This window comes from Aythya ferina (genome assembly GCF_964211825.1).
Source record: "Aythya ferina genome assembly, chromosome: 9".
Taxonomy (NCBI): Eukaryota; Metazoa; Chordata; class Aves; order Anseriformes; family Anatidae; genus Aythya; species Aythya ferina.
Window position 1 is genome coordinate 27101065 of NC_140305.1, and position 19529 is coordinate 27120593.

At 48.5% G+C, this 19529-nt stretch overlaps 3 protein-coding genes across 7 annotated transcripts in view; all 3 read left to right on the forward strand.

The window, feature by feature from the left end:
* Positions 1-16: 16 nt before the first annotated feature.
* Positions 17-9625, forward strand: SLC33A1 (solute carrier family 33 member 1). The gene is made up of 6 exons (XM_084529898.1): positions 17-803; positions 4151-4341; positions 4987-5171; positions 6117-6234; positions 6369-6584; positions 8223-9625. Exons 1-6 carry the CDS (start codon positions 71-73, stop codon positions 8388-8390), a joined length of 1611 nt encoding a protein of 536 aa, XP_084386024.1. The 5' UTR covers positions 17-70; the 3' UTR covers positions 8391-9625.
* Positions 9626-12239: 2614 nt separating this feature from the next.
* On the forward strand, positions 12240-16388 carry LOC311441652 (protein C3orf33). Of its 2 annotated transcripts, XM_084530033.1 has the most exons (5): positions 12240-12357; positions 12448-12507; positions 13618-13771; positions 14678-14838; positions 15232-16388. In XM_084530033.1, exons 1-5 carry the CDS (start codon positions 12277-12279, stop codon positions 15496-15498), a joined length of 723 nt encoding a protein of 240 aa, XP_084386159.1. In that variant the 5' UTR covers positions 12240-12276; the 3' UTR covers positions 15499-16388. The 2 variants fall into 2 exon arrangements, with proteins under 2 accessions (XP_084386159.1, XP_084386160.1); XM_084530034.1 differs by lacking the exon at positions 12448-12507 and having other exon boundaries at positions 12262-12357.
* A 1862-nt stretch (positions 16389-18250) lies between these two features.
* Positions 18251-19529, forward strand: part of PLCH1 (phospholipase C eta 1) — a 64052-nt gene continuing 62773 nt past the window's right edge. For all 4 annotated transcript variants that reach the window (XM_084529175.1, XM_084529176.1, XM_084529177.1 and 1 more), the window contains exons 1-2: positions 18251-18345; positions 18623-18720. The gene's annotated coding sequence lies outside the window, so the exon portion shown is untranslated. The remainder of the gene's footprint in view (positions 18346-18622; positions 18721-19529) is intronic.

Genomic DNA, 19529 nt, shown 5'->3' on the forward strand with positions numbered 1-19529 from the left:
GGGGGTGAGGCGGCGGCGGCGGCAGCATCTCGGGGCTCCGCGCTCCGCTCCCGCCGGGCTGGGCCTGGCCATGTCGGCCAAGCAGGGCGGCCGGCAGCGCCGCCCCGGCAGCCACCCGCACTGCCTGGAGGCGCCGGCGCCGCTGGGGGCCGGCCCGGCGGGCGGGGAGGCCGAGGCGCTGCTGCTGCCGCCACCGCCGCCCGAGCTGGGCCCGGCGGCGCCGCGGGGGTGCCGCGCGGAGCTGGGCAGCGTGCTGCTGCTGCTGGCGCTGTACGTGCTGCAGGGCGTGCCGCTGGGGCTGGCGGGCAGCGTGCCGCTCATCCTGCAGAGCCGCAGCGCCAGCTACACGGAGCAGGCCTTCTTCAGCCTGGTCTTCTGGCCCTTCAGCCTCAAGCTGCTGTGGGCGCCGCTGGTGGACGCCGTGTACGTGAGGCGCTTCGGGCGCCGCAAGTCGTGGCTGGTGCCCACGCAGTACGTGCTGGGGCTCTTCATGATCGGGCTGTCCCGCCGGGTGGACGCGCTGCTGGGCGACGGGCAGGGCCGCGGCCCCGACGTGGTGGCTCTCACCGCCACCTTCTTCCTCTTCGAGTTCCTGGCGGCCACGCAGGACATCGCGGTGGACGGCTGGGCCCTCACCATGCTGTCCCGGGAGAACGTGGGCTACGCCTCCACCTGCAACTCGGTGGGCCAGACGGCCGGCTACTTCCTGGGCAACGTGCTCTTCCTCGCCCTCGAGTCGCCCTCCTTCTGCAACAAGTACCTGCGCTTCCAGCCCCAGCCCCGGGGCATCGTCACGCTCTCAGGTAGCGCCTGGGTGCCCCTGTGTGGTGGTGTGGGGCTGGGGGTGCTCCCCGCCTCGGCCTGCGGCTCTGCCCTCCCCAGCTGTGGGGAGGCCGCTGGGGTCTGCTGCAAGTGCACTGGGCTCCCCCGGCCTGAAGCGTGAGGGAAATGTGCCCGGTCATTGGCTTGGCTGACCTAAGCACTTTGGAGAGAATTGATTTGTTTCTAAATGTTTCCTGGTTTAATGACCATGGAATAGGTTGCTGTTCTGAGAAATGTGGATGCTTTGCCTGCCTTTAAGAAGGCCCCTTAAGAATGTCTTCTCGTGGGAGAAAGAGAAGAGGAAATAAACTTTAAAAAGCCCTTCCCAAATGGTATGGCTCACAGAAGTATAAATGACAGGCGCTCAGGCTTGGCCACATTGCCAACTCCAAAGGAAGGTCTTAATTAAGCAAACTAAGGGTTATCTTTTTCTTCAGTGAATTAAATGGAATCTGGTAACCCATCCTTTTCTAGCTGCTAGTCTAGGAGTGTTTTCTCATTTTTTCCTCAGAAAGTCTGGGTGGGGTTGGTGTTAGGTGTGTTGCCAGAAGGTCTGTGCGAAGGCTGTGTGTCTGCTGGGAGGCTGAGGTTTGGCAGCTCCGCTTGGGGAGGCTGTGACAAGCCAGCACCGTTTCTGGAGGCAGTGTCAGAGTGACCAGGCCTGTACTGAGAGTAAGTTCTCACGGGTTTAGTTTCTCCCTCTCTTCCCATTTCCTTACTGCTGGTGACCTTATTTATGTCTTGTCCATGTGTCAGCAGGCACGGGGCACTCCTCAAAGTAACCCCGCTGGCGTATTGCTTGCTTTTGCTTTCCCTGTTGTGCAGCTCAGTGGTGCTGGCGTGTCTCTTCCCTCTTGCTGCAGCAGCAAGCTGACGTCTTTTGCTGCTGATGCAACTTGGAAATCACTCGTGTGCTTAAAGAGGCTTCGCTTGTCTGCTTAGCTCCACTCGCCGGGTTTTTGGTGGCTGCGTTTTTTTCAGTACTGCTTTTATAAATGGATTTCTTGCTATTATAGAAATACCGCCTTTTAAAAAAAAAAAAGGGAAAACCAAAAAATACCTACACAACCTGCTGAACTTGCGTGTTAAGTTGGGTGGAGTACGGAGGGCAAATTACTCTGACACTACAGTTGCAGGATATGTTTTTGGGGTAGCAAAACTGCCTTCAAGAAGTTTCTTGTCCCTTGTTCACATGATGGTGTGCCACAGTCCCCGTGTCCTCGCCTGTCCTGATGCAGCTGCAGCAGCGGCGCTGTGATGGTGCCAGTGGCTCTGTGCTTTTTACACCGGGGAGAGCTGGTTCGGGCAGCCACAGTGATCTTTGCTGTTCAGCTCTCTGAACGCTTCTGCTGTGGACTGACTGCTGGTAAGGGAGAGAAACATTCGTGCTTTGTGATCCCAGGTCATCTTCAGGTAGCTGGGAAGCAGCAGCCTCAGCTGTTCCCAATAACTGCAGGAAATAATGTGCACGGATGTGAGGCTGCTCCTCAGAACAAATGCTGTCTTAGGATGTTCTCTAGGCTGTGAAGTTCTAGAGGGGGAAAATAATCAGTGGGCTTATTGTTTGTGCTAGCATGTATGTGAGCTTTGCTCTTTGCTGTTCAAAGGACGTTATTTTTTTCTTTAAAAGCTGGCTGGCTGCGTCTTTTGCTCCCTGTCCAGTTTTTCACAGAGTCACGTGAATGCCTGTGATATGTGAAGGAAGAGGTGAGGTGTGACTGCAGGGGGAAGGTGCAACAAACGTGACCAGGCTGCGGAGGGGAGTGCTCTTTTTCCTGGGAGGAGATGTGGGGCTGCATTTTTACCTAAGACTGTTGCAATGAAGCAGCTGTCCCATCCCTTGCCTCCTTGACGTTTTTGCAGCATTTGTGGTGGAGCTCTGAAGTTTGCTCTGCCCCAGCATGGCCATTTATTTATTTTCCTGGTGGCAGAGACAAAACAGGGATGGGGCAGCACCGGTGGCACCAGAAGTGCTACAGAATGCCTGCTATTAAAAGAAACTCTTTAGTCTGGGCTCTTGTACTTGGCCTTTTTTAGCTATCTCAGCCCCTGCTGTATTGCATCCGACAGGGCTGACCCGATGAGGAATGTCTGTGTGATGCTCAGAGCTATTTCCTTTCCATCTCACACTGCGGAGCTGTCATTACGGTACTGCTCCTGCAGCAGGTCAGGCTCTGAGCCCTGCTGGTTGGCTCAGAAGATGCGCTCAGGGTTTTTGTTAAACAGGGGAGGGAGCAATCTGACAGCACTGGTTATGAGGCCTTCTCTCCTTTACTTTTGGAAAGGGAAAAATAAGTGACATGGAAGTGGCAGAAAATAATCTGAAATGCCACTTTTATTGTAAGTGACCTGGAAATGGAAGGAATAGCTAAAGGAGCCTTCTAGATGTTCATCTGTGCTTGTGGTGCTTGCTTCCTGCAAACCCAAAGCAGCTAATCATTGACTAAACCTTTGCCCTGTCTTTGCCCTTTCATCAGCGCTCGCTGCTTGCTTTGTTGTCTTGAGGCTCCTGGGGCTGCTTCTGATCAGCAAGATAAAAGGGTACTTCTGTCATACCCCCTGCACGTTGCTGAATTCCTTCTTGCCTCTTTTGTAGGGCTGTCTCAGGCTAGCGTGCTCCTTAAGTCCCTGCCATAAAATGTGAGTGCTTTGCTGCTGCTGCCTCCCGGTGCGCTGTTCAGCAAACATTCTGCCTGCTCAATGTCCAGCACTGAGGATAGCAAATACAATGTCCTCCTAAAACAGATCTGAGTCAGTCTTTATGTAGAGACTGTGTAGGAGCCTTCATTGGGACTTCTTTGCACTCGTGTGGGTATCGGGCTTGGTTTCCTTCGGATGGTGGATATGTGGAGCAGGGGGCTGCAGAAGGGCTACAGGCTGCGATGGATCGCCTGGAGAGGGGTGAATGACTGCTTCCTCCAGAGTTTTTTCCCCATCCTGTCTTGTAGCTACTCAGTGTGCCTTTTTCCTCCTTTTTTCACTGTTAGTGGGTTTCTGTGCAGCTCCTCACAAAGCCCACGTTGATTTCTGTTCTCCAACACGCTCACTGGTGCTGCACAGACCTGGAGGGCAGTGCCCCAGGTTGCTGCTGTGTCTAAACCTCGAGCAAACGTGGCTATAGACTGAGGGGAGGTGGGAACCTTGTATGTAGCTGTCTGCTCCTACTTTGGTTTTGGTGCTTGTTTTCAGGTGGGTCAATGAGTACGGGCTTTATTCAACCTTTTTTTTTTTTATTAGGTTGCCCTTTGTGTTGTAGCAGAACAAGGACGTTTCAGTGAGCTGTTAATGAAATGTTTGTGGTGGCTGATAGAATATTTTTTTATTCCAGATTTCCTGTTTTTCTGGGGAGCCGTCTTCTTGGTTACCACCACGCTTGTTGCCCTCCTGAAAAAGGAAAACAAAGAATTAACACCAACAAAGGAAGAAACAAAAGGCATCACGGATACGTACAAGCTGCTCTTCTCAATAATCAAGATGCCAGCAGTTCTCACGTTCTGTCTCCTGATTCTCACAGCAAAAGTAAGCAAACACGTACGGGAATTGTCAGGTGCTGGTGGCATGAGAACCTGAAAGGTTGCTGAGTCCCCGTGATACAGCTTATTGCTCGCTTTTGCCAGGGGTTGCCATCAGTTCCAAATTTTGACATGAGATTTGGAAACACGATGGCTTGTATCATTCAGCTAAGTAGCTTGGTACAACAGCGTTAGTTGGAGCGCTGACGTGTTTACAGAAGCATTAAAGAAAAGTTTGATTGCAATCTAACATTTATTTTTAAACTTGCATCTTTACAGTTAGGTAGTTTGTGTAGGCTGCAGTTAAAAGCCCAGAAAATGCTTCTTTTCACCTAAATCACGTTCCCAGAATCAGCAGCTCTGTACAAATGAGGTTTTCATGACATTCTGTTGGCAGTCGTGAATACCAACGTGCCTTTAAGGTATGGGCATGAATAGTGGTGCTGGGTGTGTTGTTCTTGGTATAGTTCTGGTGTTGATGACAAGAACAGTGTGCAAGTGTAGAACACGTTTCAGAACTGGTATGGAAATTAGAAACAAAAGTGAATTGTGCTCTCTCCCTTTTCTCAGTGTACTTAATGCCAAGTAAACTGACCTTCTAGCCACGCTGTCACTGCTTTCCCCAGGTTATTTTGTTTATCTTCCATTGCAGGTTGGATTTTCAGCAGCAGATGCTGTAACGGGACTCAAACTGGTGGAAGAAGGAGTACCTAAAGAGCACCTAGCTCTGCTAGCAGTTCCAATGGTTCCTGTGCAGATAATATTGCCTCTGATTATCAGCAAGTACACAGCAGGCCCCCAGCCGCTGAACACCTTCTACAAAGCGATGCCTTTTAGGTAATAGCAAACAAAAAATGTTTTTGTTGAAATGTAGTAATTTGTGACTCGGATTAATTATAAGAATTCTTGTGCAACTTCCAGACAGAAGAAAGAACATGTCATTAGTAAGTTGAACTCTCTGGATCTTGTGCCTTGGAGATGATTCACGTGGTGACACAAGTCAAAGAGCACAGTGTGCAGTGGGTTTGAGATGCGTGTGCTGCAGCACAGAGCTGTACTTTCCTGCTTGTATTCAGTGTTAATAGTTCCTTATTCCTGAATCGTTCTGAGTAGATTTGGGACTGTCTCTCTAAAAACACGTGTACTGCCTAACGTGAGAGCGGCGGGCTGCATCCACAAGTCTTTTGGAACATCCACGAGATGCGTACTTTACTGAGATAAGAGAGAAAAAGGTGAATTAGGCAGATACAGATGAGACATTTTGTTTGTAAGTGGTTTATGTAGCAGTTTGCCTGTGGAGTTCTGTGGGAATGTAAAGCCAACGAATCCAGCCAATTACTTCCTGCCGTTATTCAGTAGATGGGTGCTCTGTCTGTAACATTACTTAAATGTGCTCTTGCACAATGATGTATGCTTTCATTTAAAAAAAAAAAAAAAAAAAAAGGCCAGGTAAATTTTTCTCTATCTGAATTTGGTTGAATGTCTTGTGTGTTGCTCTCCACAACAAAAACTTTCATGTGAGGGACGGGGAAGAAGCTGGAATAGGAGATGTGGCAGTGTTATGTTGATATGGAAGGAGGAATTGTTTAGGTATATAATGCTTCCAATTTCAGTGCTTGTCAAATATTGAACACACAATTCTATAGAAGATAGAAATTGTTTTTATCTAGTTAAAGCTATTTTAATATATCGCATGTACAAATGTCTGATAGTTGCTTTGTGTTAAGGTACAGAAACACATGGACAAAATTACTGGAGTTACAAATTCTCTTATTCCTGCAGGTTACTGTTTGGGCTGGAATTTGCTTTTTTGGTATGGTGGACTCCTAAAGTGAAACACGAAGGAGGATTTCCTGTCTACTACTACGTCATAGTATTGTTGAGTTATGCTTTACATCAGGTAATGTACACTGGGAGGCAAAGGGCAACGGGAGGGCATTTCACATCAGCTAGAGGACTGTAAATGCCAGTAACTGCTTCTGTTCCTAGCTACCCTAAATTCCTTTAACCTGTGGGCTTTCTCCTCCCCTCCAGGTCACGCTGTATAGCATGTACGTTGCAATCATGGCTTTCAATGCCAAGGTTAGCGATCCGCTGATCGGAGGAACCTACATGACACTCCTCAACACGGTGTCCAACCTGGGTGGGAACTGGCCGTCCACCGTCGCGCTCTGGCTCGTTGATCCGCTCACGGTGAAGGAGTGCACAGGGGCCCAGGGGCAGGCCTGCGGAACTCCAGCTGCTGCAGAAGTAAGTCTGGAGGCTGGGAAGGTCTCTGTGCAGTGATGTCCAGGTGAAATGGCTTCTCTTAGGATTTCTTTCCACCTTTGAAAACCTTCACGGAGCATAGTTTACACTTTAAAAGAAAAAAATCCCAGTAATTAAGCTTTTTTTTCCTCACTGACAAAATTCAGCCTTTATCTGCGTGCTCTTCATAGCTAACATCTTTACCAAAGATTTGCAGTTGCAGAGTAATTGTCCCTTTCTGTTCAGGCTGGGATGGAAAGCTGGTGGCAGCAGCACTAGGTTGGTGCCAAAGCACTAGGTTGGTGCCGCACTCGCTGCAGTACAGGGAGCTGCTGGTTGCATTCCTGATAAACTGTGCTCAGCCTGGAGCTGTGTGGTGAGGCGCTCTGTTCCTGGCAGGCTTTGTCCCCAGGTCCCTTCAGTTTCGTGGTAGTTCTTTGTTCTGTCTGTCCTTCTGGTGGCTTCTGTCTTGATACCTTGATTCTTTCCACTGTGACGTTCCTTTGCTGTCTTTGATCTTTGCTTTCCATTTGAAACGGAGCGGTGTGACTGGCAGCCTTCCCGGTTCCGGGGAGCCCTGCAGAAGAGAACAGAGAACATATTGTGCTACTGTGCTCGGATCAAACAGCAGCACGCAGATCTGCTGGAAAGCAGTGTTTCAAATTCACCTCCGCGTGAGCAAATGCCAAATCTTAATGCAAAGATTTGGCAGGGTGGGAATGTTTGGGGGCTTTTTGCTGTGTGGTATTGTTTTCCCTTACTTGTGATTGAGATTTCACTCCTGAATGCCTTTCTGTGCTTACGGAACTCTTCAGGATGCGGAGGTCTCTGAACACGCTGTTCTAGAAGTCAAACTTGACTTGTTTGAACTGGAGTTCCAGTTCTGGAGAAAATGCTTCCTCTTAACATGTGCTGCTTCAGCAGGGGTCTCAGCTTACCTCTGTGGGGCTGAAGTCCTTCCTCCTTCACCTCGTTCCTCCGATCTCTTTTCTACGTCTTCCCTGTTGGAAATGTTCCACAGCCACTCCCTTCTGACTGCTAATCTGATTTTGACGTCTCAGAATAATGCAAATGCTGGCAGAACCTCCATTCAGAGGATTGCTTTGTTTTGGGATTATGGCGGTATTGAAAGTTAAACAATAGCAAGAGCAATCATGTGCCATACATACATGTACTCCTCAATTGCTTGAGTTTGCCTTTCAGTTCTGTGATTAAAGCACATCCCAGGCCTGTTCTTCCTCAGACATACACTGCAGGCAGCTGGCTTTGTGCTGGCTGTTTGCAGGTTCAGTGTGGTGAGATGCAAAGCTCTAATTTCTAAAGAAGCAATTTGGATGGACAGAAAACAAATTCTTTTTCATGGCATTAAGAGCAGGGATTGTACATCTGTTTTGTAGAGTTGTTCCTTGGGCCAATATTTTCCATCTCCCTGATGTTTATAACAGTTTTGTTACATTTCATACTAACAGTAAGCTCAAAAATCTCTTTTAATAACTCTATCATAAAGAAATAAAGTATGTTTAGACATGACCTTTAAAAGGCTGTTAAACTGTGAGTATCTAATGCCTACTTCTAGAAAGCCCATGGTTCTGTTTTTCCCAGAAAATACTTAATGCCTCAACCTCTGCTTCTGCATTGCAGCTCTGCACGAAGGCCGGCGGTTCCTGCGTTACTACCTTGGACGGTTACTATGTGGAATCTGTCATCTGTGTCATTCTGGGATTTGCCTGGTGGTTCCTGTTCGGGCCCAAATTAAAAAAGCTGCAGGATGAAGGACAATCTTCGTGGAAGTGCAAGAGGACCAATTGATGCGATTGCAATATTGGACGGACTAGCCAGGTTATTTTAGTTTTATTACAGAGACACATCCCATAACCAATGAACAGGAATATAGGTATTTTAAATGCCAAGTTGCTGGAAAAAACGGGTGGCTGAGACAGTGGTGTGTGTGTGACACCACTCACCTTCCCAACATGAGAACACAAGTTGAGACACTAATGAGAAATGGCACCTGTGTGCTACGTGTCCCCATGCTCTAGCTTCAGAGCCATGGCTTGGTACAACCAACATCCCAACTTTCCATATAGTAACTGTGGAAAAGCTGCTTGTGCCACGTTTACCTAAACAGCAGCATTGTTAGCTGAGTTCCAACTCTTGATTCCTGAACAGGCAGCTCTGGCACGGGCAGCTGACCTGGGGAAGGATGTGAAAGGCATTTTGACTTGTAGGTGAAGCACATTGTACTGCGGAATTCATCGTGGGAAGAGAAATGTAAAATGTCCGTGGGCTTTGTTTCTTCTCGCTTCCTGGACTGTAACCACATTTCAAAGGATGAAATAATGTTTCAGAGATTCTTTTAAATGTATTTTCAGGCTTTTATAAGCTTTAAAGATTTATAAGAGAATATTTTTATAAACAAAGCTACATTTAATTTATTTCCTCTGTTTCAAAGCATTTTGATTTACATTCAGGATTCTTTCTTGAGGAAAAAAGGAAAAAATTGATGTAAAGGAGGACTTAAGAGTAACGCACAATACTCTGAGCATTGAGTCCTGAAGGTGTAAACTGCGTAGTGTAGCAGCTAGCGCACAAAACACAGGTGTTGGAAGGAGAAGGCATGCGGTCCTTCTGGAGGCAGTTGTTATTTGATGGAATGAAGTGGTAGTGCTGGTTCCTCTGTCACTAAAATTTGAACAGATTAAAGATCAGTGTGGGAAAAAATGCCTCTCTTCCCAGCCAGGGGTAAGAAAAGAAGATCAGTGCCTTTGAAAGTGCTCTGGTGATGACAGACTTGCCAAATTCCCAGTGAGTTGATGTACAACTTGCTGTTGCGTAATGCAAACGAGTTACATCCTGTGGTAGAGCTGCTATAGAAATTTATTTCTGATCCTTGATAGTGGAAATTTCCTGTTGCATTTATCAAGAATGACTTCATTCCTGAGTGCCTTAGTGATGTACAGCAAGTACACTGTACGCCTAGAGAAGGGGCACTTGTATATTGGTGGATGTATATTGTACATCATTATTAAAAATATATGAAAATACCTTTGAAAGGTACGTGATTTTCTTTTCACTTCTCTATTTCTTGCCTTGTCAATACTGGAAGTATTGCACCATGACCTTCATGTTCCCAGCTCCTGGCGAGACAGGCTGTGGGGCTTTTGTTACTGTATGCTTCAGCAAAAAGTAAATCATACCAGGGGCAGGCTGCAGGGGAGATCCCATGTGCACAAAGCATCTGTGTGACCTTCTGAGTAAGAAGGTGCTGGAAGAGGACAGTGACCAAATGCTGCTTGGCTACTGGAGCCTGTTTGGCTCTTCTGTCCCTCCCCAAAGCGGCAGCCTTCAGCAGCTGGTAGGAAGCCAAGCCCAGGGCTGCAGCACCCAGCTGCCTTCCCCCAGCTGCGATCTGTGGTCCAGCAGCAGCACACTCGGTTTGTTTCAAGGACAGCAGGATTAGCAAATCAAGCTGAATAAAAGCACAGTTTTTACTCCCCAGGCTAAGTCTTCCAACTACATCTCTGTGTAAGCACAAGGGGAATCTGAGACTTGTAGTCAGAGGTGGGTGTATCTTTCAGTCCTAGCCAGATCACTGCTACCAGATTCAGTGTGCATGAGGCATTTTGGATCTGTTGGTGCTATAACAAGGAGCTGCTTATTTCCATAGCAGCTTGGCCAGACCTGGAGTGTTTTTTCAACCTCTCTGGCTTTGAGGGAGATCTAGACTGCAGAATATAGGGAATTAAATTCATAAATGTTTTATGGTTGGCTTTTACTTTGCAATTCTGTTTCAATATTTCTGAAGGTGCCAGTGTAACCTGTTCTAATAAAAATGCCTTGGGAATTGCTGAAGTGATACATGAAATGATTTCAACAGCAACATTAAACTCCAATTGTTACATGATACAGCGTAAGTAATTCTCTTCCTCTTTCAAACTGGAGAAGGAACCAAGGGACAGCGTATTTTTTTTTTTAACCTCTCAGTGCTGCTGGTTTGTAACACAAGTCACAAATGTCACAACCATGCCAGTTCATCAGCAGATTGCTGGAAGGCTCCAGGAATCTTTCAGGTTCACTACTGCTTTTTCTTCTGCCCCTATTTTAAATGGTTTCTTTTGGCAATTAGAATTATTGCAGTCTTTAACATTAAAAAAAAGATAATAAAATCTCCCGCTTGCGAGTCTGTTTTTGAAATGGGAAATGGAGGAAAATGACCAAGCACTGCTCTAGTCTTGATTTGCTGCAGGGACAGAGTGGGCCTGGTGGGGAGTCAGGGGTGGCTTCTTTCTAGCAAAAGACAAATGGCAGAAATGTGTTTTTTTTTTTTTTTTTGTAGGTAAATGGTTTGTCCTGGTTTAGATTCCTGAGCAGGATCACTGTGAAGTGAGCCAGGTCCTGGGGGAGAGGGGTGCAGCAGAGCGTGAGGAGAGGCAGAGAACAGCTCGCCCTTGTGGTGCCGTTGGACACAGCTGTGGTGTTGGGCTGGGTTTGCCATGCGGGAAGCCATCCTCCCCTGCTCCTGTGAATGTGATTTGGTGGTGTTCCCTGAGACTGCCTGCTCCAAAATTCGGTTCTGTACTTGTGGTGCTCCCAGTGAGCAGGTCCAGGGCACAGCGTAAGGTTCTCCACAGCGGCAGGAACCGGAGCAAGTTTTTGCAGGCAGCAGCACTGTGCGACTCCTCCGGCACCTCTCCAAACGAGACGATGCGTGTAAAATATACGCTCCTTAGCAAAAAATAACACTCCTTAGCAAAATATGCTGTGTAAAATATACCCTCCTTAGCAAAGTCAGCAGAATGCTTCCAAATTACTGTGTGCATATGTTTTTGCTGAAAACCAGATTTTGCACTATTTCTGCATTTATTACTTAAAGTGTTCATGCTTAGTAAAACCAAACCTAACAGCTTCACCACTTATCTTGAAGAAAATTATAGTGGTAATATTTATTTATTCGATACACCTCGCAGCCAGTAGCTTAAGAATTGTTTTAATTGCAGCACCAGGTAAAATTTTTTGATTCAGGTAGGTTTCTTTCGGTGCTGTGGGTTATGAATTCCTAACGGGATCTGTGGCTGTCCTGAAATCCCGAGCCGTGGCTGACACTGACGTTATTTAATGTGCCTCCTGCTCTCACAGAAACCTTGAACTGGGCTTTGATGGAAGTGAAAGGTTTGTGTAGACACATTCTGGGTATAACTTTATATCGTGTGTGATTATTTCTTTGCACTGTGTTTTTTGAAGGCCGTGTAGGTGCGTTGCACAGCCGGGCGATGGTTCAGCTGAGGGAAACGGCTCAGGTGGTCTGGTAAGGAACTGTGGTGTTTGTTAGGTTGGGACGAAGGTGGGGGAACAATAAACAGCAGCGATAAACTCGGGGATGTTCTCAGGCTGTTTTCTGACTGCACCCCGAGCTGCAGCAAGGATGCGGCCGATGAGCCTGAATTCACCAGAATTCACCTCAGAATTCACCTCAGAATTCACCTCAATTCCCCATCCTGCCCAGCCGGCGCCAGGGGCTGCTCGCAGGCTCACCCCAAGGGCCCTACATTGGGGTTCCCGTTCGGGAAGCTGCCGGCTCCTCAGCTGCCCCCCGGTCCCCTTGATCCCTCCCGGTCCCCTCCGGTCCCCCCCGGTCCCCTCAGCCCCGCGGTGCCGGCGGGCCCCGTGCGGGGGCGCTGCGGGCTCTGTGGCGGCCATGGCGGAGCGGCGGAGCGCGGCGGGAGAGGCCCTGGGCCGGGTGTCCGAGTGGGCGGACGGGCACCTGGGGCTGCTGCGGGTAACGGCGCCGGGACAAGGGCAGGGGCCGGGGCAGGGGCCGGGGCAGGGGTCGGCTCCCCGCTGATCCTCGCTGTCCTCTTCCCCGCAGAGCCTCAGCGCCGGGCTGGCGGCGGCCGGGCTGCTGCTGCTGGCCAGGAGCGTGCGGCTGGTGAGTGCGGCCAAAGGGCTCCCCTCAAAGGGCTCCCCCCAAAGGGCTCCCCCCAAAGGGCTCCTCAAAGGGCTCCCCCCTGGTTTTTAGCTCCTAAAGTCGCTTTCCTCAGTGCTGCATCCCCAGCGGTAGTGCCCCACAGCCTGTGGCGCAGTTAACCCGTAGTTCAACCGCAGCTGAAGCAGAGGTGGTTTCCCCACGTCCTTGCTCCCTAGTTCCACGAGCAGAGGTGCTTTTCACGTATTTTTAAGCATAAACCCTTCACTTCTCGAAGCTGTCGGCTCCTGGCACCCAGTAACGCCCCGCTGCGGGCTCCAGGCACGGCCACGGCTCTGTAAGGGGTCACTGCCGCCTGCCCCCCTCACAGCCTGCTGTGAGAGGACATCTGCCTGACGTTTTTATTTTAAAATATCCCCAAAAAGCCCAAATCACACATATTGCTGGATTGCCTACACGGCAGTTGTGTCCCTGCTGCAGCTGCGTTGTTCCTGTACGGCTGCTGCTGGCCAAGCCTGTGGTGCCTCTGCCCTTTGTTTTCCCCTGTGCTCGTATAACTCCCTCCTCTGAGTCCTCCCGTTATCAAGGGATGCTGTATCGAATTTAGTCATCGTGTGATCTTTTCAAAGGTGCACACCTGCTTTTGTCCCTCTCCTCTTTGCCTCCCTTATCAAAGTCTGTGTTGTTGCGTTTGTCTGCGCTGCTCTGCCTTTGTTTTCGGTGTGTCTGTTCTTTGCCAGTGTCTTCAAACACGCCCTTCTTGGCTGGCTTTCACCCCTCCACTAGCACTGTTCAGGCCACTTTTAAAACACTTTTCATGGTGAATCAAGTTAACCTCAATGCGTGTCAATATAAAACATCAGTTTCCATTCTTTCTCTCTGCCTGCTCTCATGCTCATCCCTAATGTTGCACATGCTGTAAAACAGGGAGCATTCCTGAGGGGCTGGACAAGCAGGCTGGAAGGGGTTCTACAGCTGATTGCTGTCTAAGAAAAGAAATTAGTTGTCCATGCTGTGTAATAGTATAGCTGTATATGGTTTGATGTAATGTGATTGAAACTGCCCTCTCTATATATATTTTAAACCGTGTCTCATTCTTCTTTCCATCAATAGACAACAAAGTTCACAAACGCTGTGGATATACCCGTGGAGTTTATTGAAAAGAATGTCAAATTGCGGGGAAAAATCCATCACGTAACGGAGAAAGGTCTGGAAGTTGAACACATTCCCATTACCATTCCTATTGTTACATCAATACAGAGAAAATGTAAGTAAAAGTAGACGAAAAACAAGGACAGGAATGAAATGACATTAACAGTGTTGTCCACTAGACAAGCACAAATACTGCGACACCAGAAGTATTTGCTTTTTTAAATTTTATTTTAAACAATACTCTTGGAAGTAGATGGGCAGAAATCAGCGGGACATCAGGTGTGCTGTCTTTGCACAGAGCAGGCAGGCAGGGGCAAGCTGTGAGGAAGGCTAAGGTTACGCTCCTGGCGCTGCCTTCTGATCCTTCCGTGCTTCACAGATGGGAAAAAGGAATAAGAAAGGCTGAGAAGAGAGCTGCAGGAGGAGCCTGCCAATACAGTGTTTTATTACGGTGATCTGTTTCTGGCAGCAAAAACCCAAGCACACAGGCAGTTAATTTGTTTGCGTAGCTGCTCTCATTACTGGCAAAAAAAAAATGAAAAAAAATCAACAATTCTATTGCAATTATGCTTTTGTTCAGAGATGAAAATCAGACAGCTCCGTGTAGCAGGGGGGTTTTGCTCTGGCTTCTCAGAAGCTGTGGGTCAGGTCTGTGAGCGCAGTCACGTGCCCGCTTTGCAAATACGTGGAGGCGCTAATTCTCCTCCTAGTGTTTCTGCCCTTTCAGATAAAATACTGGTGACTGATAACGAAAGTACTTCTTTCTACTTGTATGCAGAATAAAACAAAATATCTTATATCATTTCTGAAATCTTGAATTTATTTTTTTTTTTTTACTGAAGGGGGAATTAGATCAAATTCTTAGTTGCAAGTCAGTAGTGCTTCAGGGAACTAAAATGGATTTATTTAGTTTTTTAAGTCCATAAACTTGTTAATGATAGCTGGGGGTCTGTGCAAAATATGAAATTTCACTTGACTGTGGCATTCAATAAAAAAAAAAGTTCTCTCTATCTATATCCAGGGCAATCCAAAGGTCTTTTGCTGGTAAGACTTGCTGGAGTGGAGCTGGCTCCAAGTGGCATGGTCTGGTTACAGAAAGAGTTGAAACCCTCACAAATGGTGTGGTTCCAGCTTCTCGGAAGGGAGGACTTGGCACTCGAGTGCCGTGTTTTAGTAAATAAGGTAAATATAGTAACAAAAAATGACTTTAATCTGCAGTTTTAAGTTTGACTGTGATTAAACAGTCAGTACATGAGAATGTTATTAGTTATTGTAAATTATCTTTACAGGAATTTTAAATAAAGTTTTATTAAGTCAGACTCCAAACCAAGTACCTTTGTAGACTGCTCAGTCTGGTAGTGCTAGGCTATATGGTGTCGTTCTGATTAGCTTAATGTTTAATCCATCAAATGTTTTCTTATAGATTACTTGTGCTAGTAGTACATTTCCAAAGTCAGCTGTGTTTCTTTTAACTCTTTCTGCATGAGGGTAGATTCAGCCAGAAGTGAAGCTTGGACCTCAGCGAGAACACGTTAAAGGGTAAGTGCATATTGTATTTACTGTGCCTTTTTGTAGGGTCGCTTTCTCAGCGTGTGCTTAAACGAGGAGATCTTGAGGCAAGGGCTCGGCAGAACAGCACGTATCGAAGGACTACATCACGACTCTCGCCTCTACTGGAAACTTCACAAAAGACTGCTTCGAGCAGAGTTAAAGGCCTTGAAGAAAAATAAAGGAATATGGCAAGAAGAAAGCTTCTCTGAAAGAGTTAGAGACCGTATAAGCAACAATAAATGTGTACAGACATTGAAACAGTTTGTGAACTGGTTAAGAAGCTATATTTAAAGGCTGAATGGGAGACTTGTCTAGAGGGATGCCACGTATCTGTGTTACATACTTTATGTAAAATATAAATCTGTGATAAAAAGTGCTGTAACTTGTGAGTTCCTTGTCTTGAACAGAAAAGCTGTAAAGTTACCCAATGCCATATTATATAAGCCATGTGGGGCTGAAGTTTAGTTGTGTTACGCAGGACAAAAATTGAAGCCTTCTTAAGCTAAAATTTTCTGCAGCAGTGTCCCAAATCAGGTGTGCCGTTTTCCACCTGCTAATTACCTACAGATGCGTTAACTGAAGTGAGAACAGCTGGCAGCTGTTTTTAAGAGGTGCAAAGTATCCATCCAAAGTGCACCACCTTAAGTGCTTAGCTGTTACAGGTCATTACTGTGTAACTGGTGGTGGCTGGAAAACTCCATTTCAGAGCTTGAGAAAGCTTGTGGCACGTGTTTACCTGCTTGTTTGAATTCCTATACTACGTTTGTGCATAATTTGAGTGTTAAAAAATTGCTCATCTTGAATAACGGGTTGCATTATTACCAGAATAAAAGGTAATTTGTTGTGGTTTGATCTTAAAAAGCTGATAGGATCATAACCACTAACATATATAAAAAAAAAAAAAGGTATATTAGAGAATGGAAGCTACTGTGCCAGTGATGCCAATTTATAAAACACTAAATTAACATGAAAGAGTTTTGCAAGTTATGTCAGAAGAAAAAACGAATCTGTTTTCTTCTGATGCTTCTAAAAGTATCTAAAACCAGATGAAGATAAAACTTAAATAGGAAATATAAAAAATGGACCACAGAGTGCTTTATTTTTTCAAAGAGGTGTTACGTATATGTAAAGTATATTTTTTGTAAACGTTCTCAGAATAAAGATTGATTTTCTCATGTTCATTATCATGTTTTATTTACCAAACACTTGACTTTTAATCTGCCATGCTCCTGATTATCTCAAGTAAAGTACTTTGCTTATATTTTTTCTTTCCATGTATTTATTTGGCAGTGAATTGCCAGGGAGAGGAGTGCGGTGTGAAAATCTCAATACTTGAGCATTGCCTGAAATTAGTTATGCCTTTTTATTTATTTATTTATTGCTGGCTTCAGTGCGAAATTGTGAATCCTGAGATCCTAAAAATAAATAAATAAATAAATAAATAAATTCCTTGGGTAAGAATGTATGTCAGTTTTGTTTTGTTTTATTACTTTTGTTTCTGTGTCCTCTTAAGGACCAAAAGGCTGCTTTCTCACACAGTCTGTTGTGTAGCTAGCCATGAGGTACCTGCAGGACGGGTATCAGTGCTGGGAACCAGTGTGGGATAGAGGAGCAGAGGGAGACCTTGACTGGAGCTGGAAACTATTCCAGAAAATTTATAAAAAGAAGGATCTGGTTTTATGCATTACAGGTCTGGGTCAATCGCTGCTGTGATACCTGGACAGAGAAGTCACACAGTCATAGTCATAAACTGCTCCTTGTGGTTAATTGCAGGTGTTTCAGTTTATTAAGTGAATTATTATTAAGCGGAGTTATTTCCAAACTAAGCATAACTCTACAGTTATATTTGGCCTTTTGCTGTGATTATTGAATATTTCCCCTCTCCAAAACAAAACCAAACCCGCCACAATGCTGATCAGGAAAAACCAGCAGTGCTTTCTGTCTGTGCAAGCCCTGAGTGGCTGCAGATCTGGTCTGTGGGAGGCCCGTCTTGAAAAGCCCATAGCAGGAGCAGAAACAACCAGCTAAGCAGAAACAAATAGCTTGTGGAACTGACTGGGAGGTCAGGGGAGGAAAAAGCACTTCTCTCCATTACATGGGGACACCCTGCACTGCCTCGAGGTGTGTTATCCATTTCCTTTACCCACAGCAGCACATGTAAGAGCATTTCCAGGCAGAGGTTGCAGTTCTTGTGTGGTTGGGAGTCAGGACGAGAATTAAGGTACTTAGCTCGTTGCCCTCCCTGCACCTCCGACTGCAGCAGAAAGAAGCCAACTTCTTGCCCAGGCCGCAGGCAGTGAAAAAGGAGATGCCTCCAGATGGCCCGCTGAGGGAAATATCTTCAGGGTTTTTATTGCCGGGCTGGTGTTTGAGGCAAACGGCGGTGACAAACACTCAAACGCTCCCGGCCCTGCCCCGAGCCTGCCCGCCCCGGCTCCGGGCAGAACAAAGGCGCGGGCAGGGCCCTGCTGCGGCCTGGCCCTGAGCCTTCCCCTGCAGCGCTCCCGGGTAGGAGAAAGCGCAAAAAGTGCCCCAAAAAATCCCCGTCCTTGGGGAAACCTCGTGCTCGCTGCGACCTCTCCTCTTTCCCAGTCTAAACCATGAAACCTCCCGAGCTGGAAGGGGCCCACGGGGGTTGCTGAGCCCTGCTCCTGGCCCCACACCCTAACAAACCCGTGTGCCCCAAAGCTCCCCGAGCACCCCAACCCCAACCCCTGTGTCCCAAGCGGAGCCCCCCAAACCCCAGCTCGGTGCCTGCCCACCAGCACGCCTCGGGGGCAGCCCCAGCCCGTCGGGGGGACCCGGGGCTTCACGGGCTCGCTCAGGTGAGCGGCGGGGGAGGTTTCTGGGGGCTTTTAAGGGCTTTTAAGGGCTTTTAAGGGCTTTGAAGGGCTGCAAAGCACCGAGCCCACCGAGCCCGCGGCAGGTGCGGCGAGCCCGGGGGCCCCTCGGGGGGCAGCGCCGCTCGACCGGGCGCGGGGCCGCCGCAACACCGGGGCTGGATCGGGGGCGGGGGGGGGCGGCTGCACAACGAAATTCGGCTCCGCTCCGAGCTCTTCGACGGCTCCGGGTTTCCCCTCAGCTCCCCGGCGGCGGCGGGCGGGGCCGGGCGTTTGAACGGGAGCGGAGCGCGGCGGGGTGAGCGCGGGGCGAGGGGGGCCGGGGGCTGGGCGCAGGGAGACCCCCGGGGGTCGCCCTCGTCGTGTGGTAGCCGGGAGGCAGCGAGGCGGTGGCCGCAGCCCGGGGCCGGCCCCGGCTCTTTGTCTGCCCCCCCCCAACCCCTTCCCTGCTGGCGGGGGCCCGGCCGCTCGCCCCCCTCCCGGTTTGCCCCGTCTGGGGGCTCCCTTCACGAGGACCGGCTTTTGTTCCCTAAACGCCGCGTTTTATTTTTATTTTTATTTTTTTTTTTTTTAAGGCTTCCTCTGGACGTGAAGCAGGTCCGGGAGTGACGGGGACACAAAGCGCCCCGGCGTGCCCGCGGCTCTGCTGCCCCCGGGGCTTTCTCCCTTCAGCGGAGGTAAGGCTGCCGTGCGCTATCATCTTGTGGGGTTTTACGGAAACTTCTTACTAGGTACAAAGCCGGGTTAAAGCACAGCGATTTTACAACCTCTTGAATGGTGGGGGGGGGCTTTAGGAGCAGTCGTTGCGGTGTTTTCCCCCGCTGTGGTAGGGCGCAGAGCGAGCTGTGAGCAGGGAGATGCCCGGGTGGAGGAGTAGGGCCAAGCACGCAGAGGTGGCTTTGCCTCCTGCCCCTGGGGCTGTGCTGAGGATAAATCCGTCTGGGCTCCCACCTCCCCGAGCAGGAGGTGTTTCTGCCGGAGCAGGGCTGATTTTGGCCAGCGGTGCTGCAGGCTGCCCAAGCTGCCAGGGGCTGTTTGTTTGCGCTTGTTCTCTCGTGTTTGTTTGCTTTAGCAAGCTGGGGCTGCTTTCTTAACGACGGCGGTTTTCTTGTTCCAGTCTCCACGGACACTGGGGGCATCACCACTACTCCCGAGGTCTGAGCTTGCCTCTGCTTTCCTCTGCAGGAGCTGTGCCCAGGTGTGCCTGGGTGGCTGAGAGCGATGTGCGTGCGCCTGGAGGTGGAAAGGCACCCTGGGGGTGCAGAAGGCAGGGGGAAGTGTTTATGCTGTGGATAGGCACTTACTAAGGCTCCGATGAGAGCAGGGGAAGTGTGGAGGAGTGGAAGAGAGGTGGGCAGAGCTGCTGGAGTGTTTTGGAAGCAGGCACCTGTTGCAGTGCTAGAAAAAGCCGAGTACTCAATGCTGGGGGCGCAACGTGTGCTCTTCTGGGGGCTCAAGCCCATGGGTGAACATTACAGAACC

Bases quoted from the DNA above. Each gene is read 5' to 3' on its own strand.
- LOC311441652 (XM_084530033.1), top strand. From the start codon at position 12,277: ATGGCGGAGCGGCGGAGCGCGGCGGGAGAGGCCCTGGGCCGGGTGTCC. The intron at 12,508-13,617 runs GTGAGTGCGGCC...TTCCATCAATAG, and splicing joins TGGCCAGGAGCGTGCGGCTG to ACAACAAAGTTCACAAACGC. The intron at 13,772-14,677 runs GTAAGTAAAAGT...ATCTATATCCAG, and splicing joins TACATCAATACAGAGAAAAT to GGCAATCCAAAGGTCTTTTG.
- SLC33A1 (XM_084529898.1), top strand. From the start codon at position 71: ATGTCGGCCAAGCAGGGCGGCCGGCAGCGCCGCCCCGGCAGCCACCCG. The intron at 4,342-4,986 runs GTAAGCAAACAC...CTTCCATTGCAG, and splicing joins TCCTGATTCTCACAGCAAAA to GTTGGATTTTCAGCAGCAGA. The intron at 5,172-6,116 runs GTAATAGCAAAC...TTATTCCTGCAG, and splicing joins TACAAAGCGATGCCTTTTAG to GTTACTGTTTGGGCTGGAAT.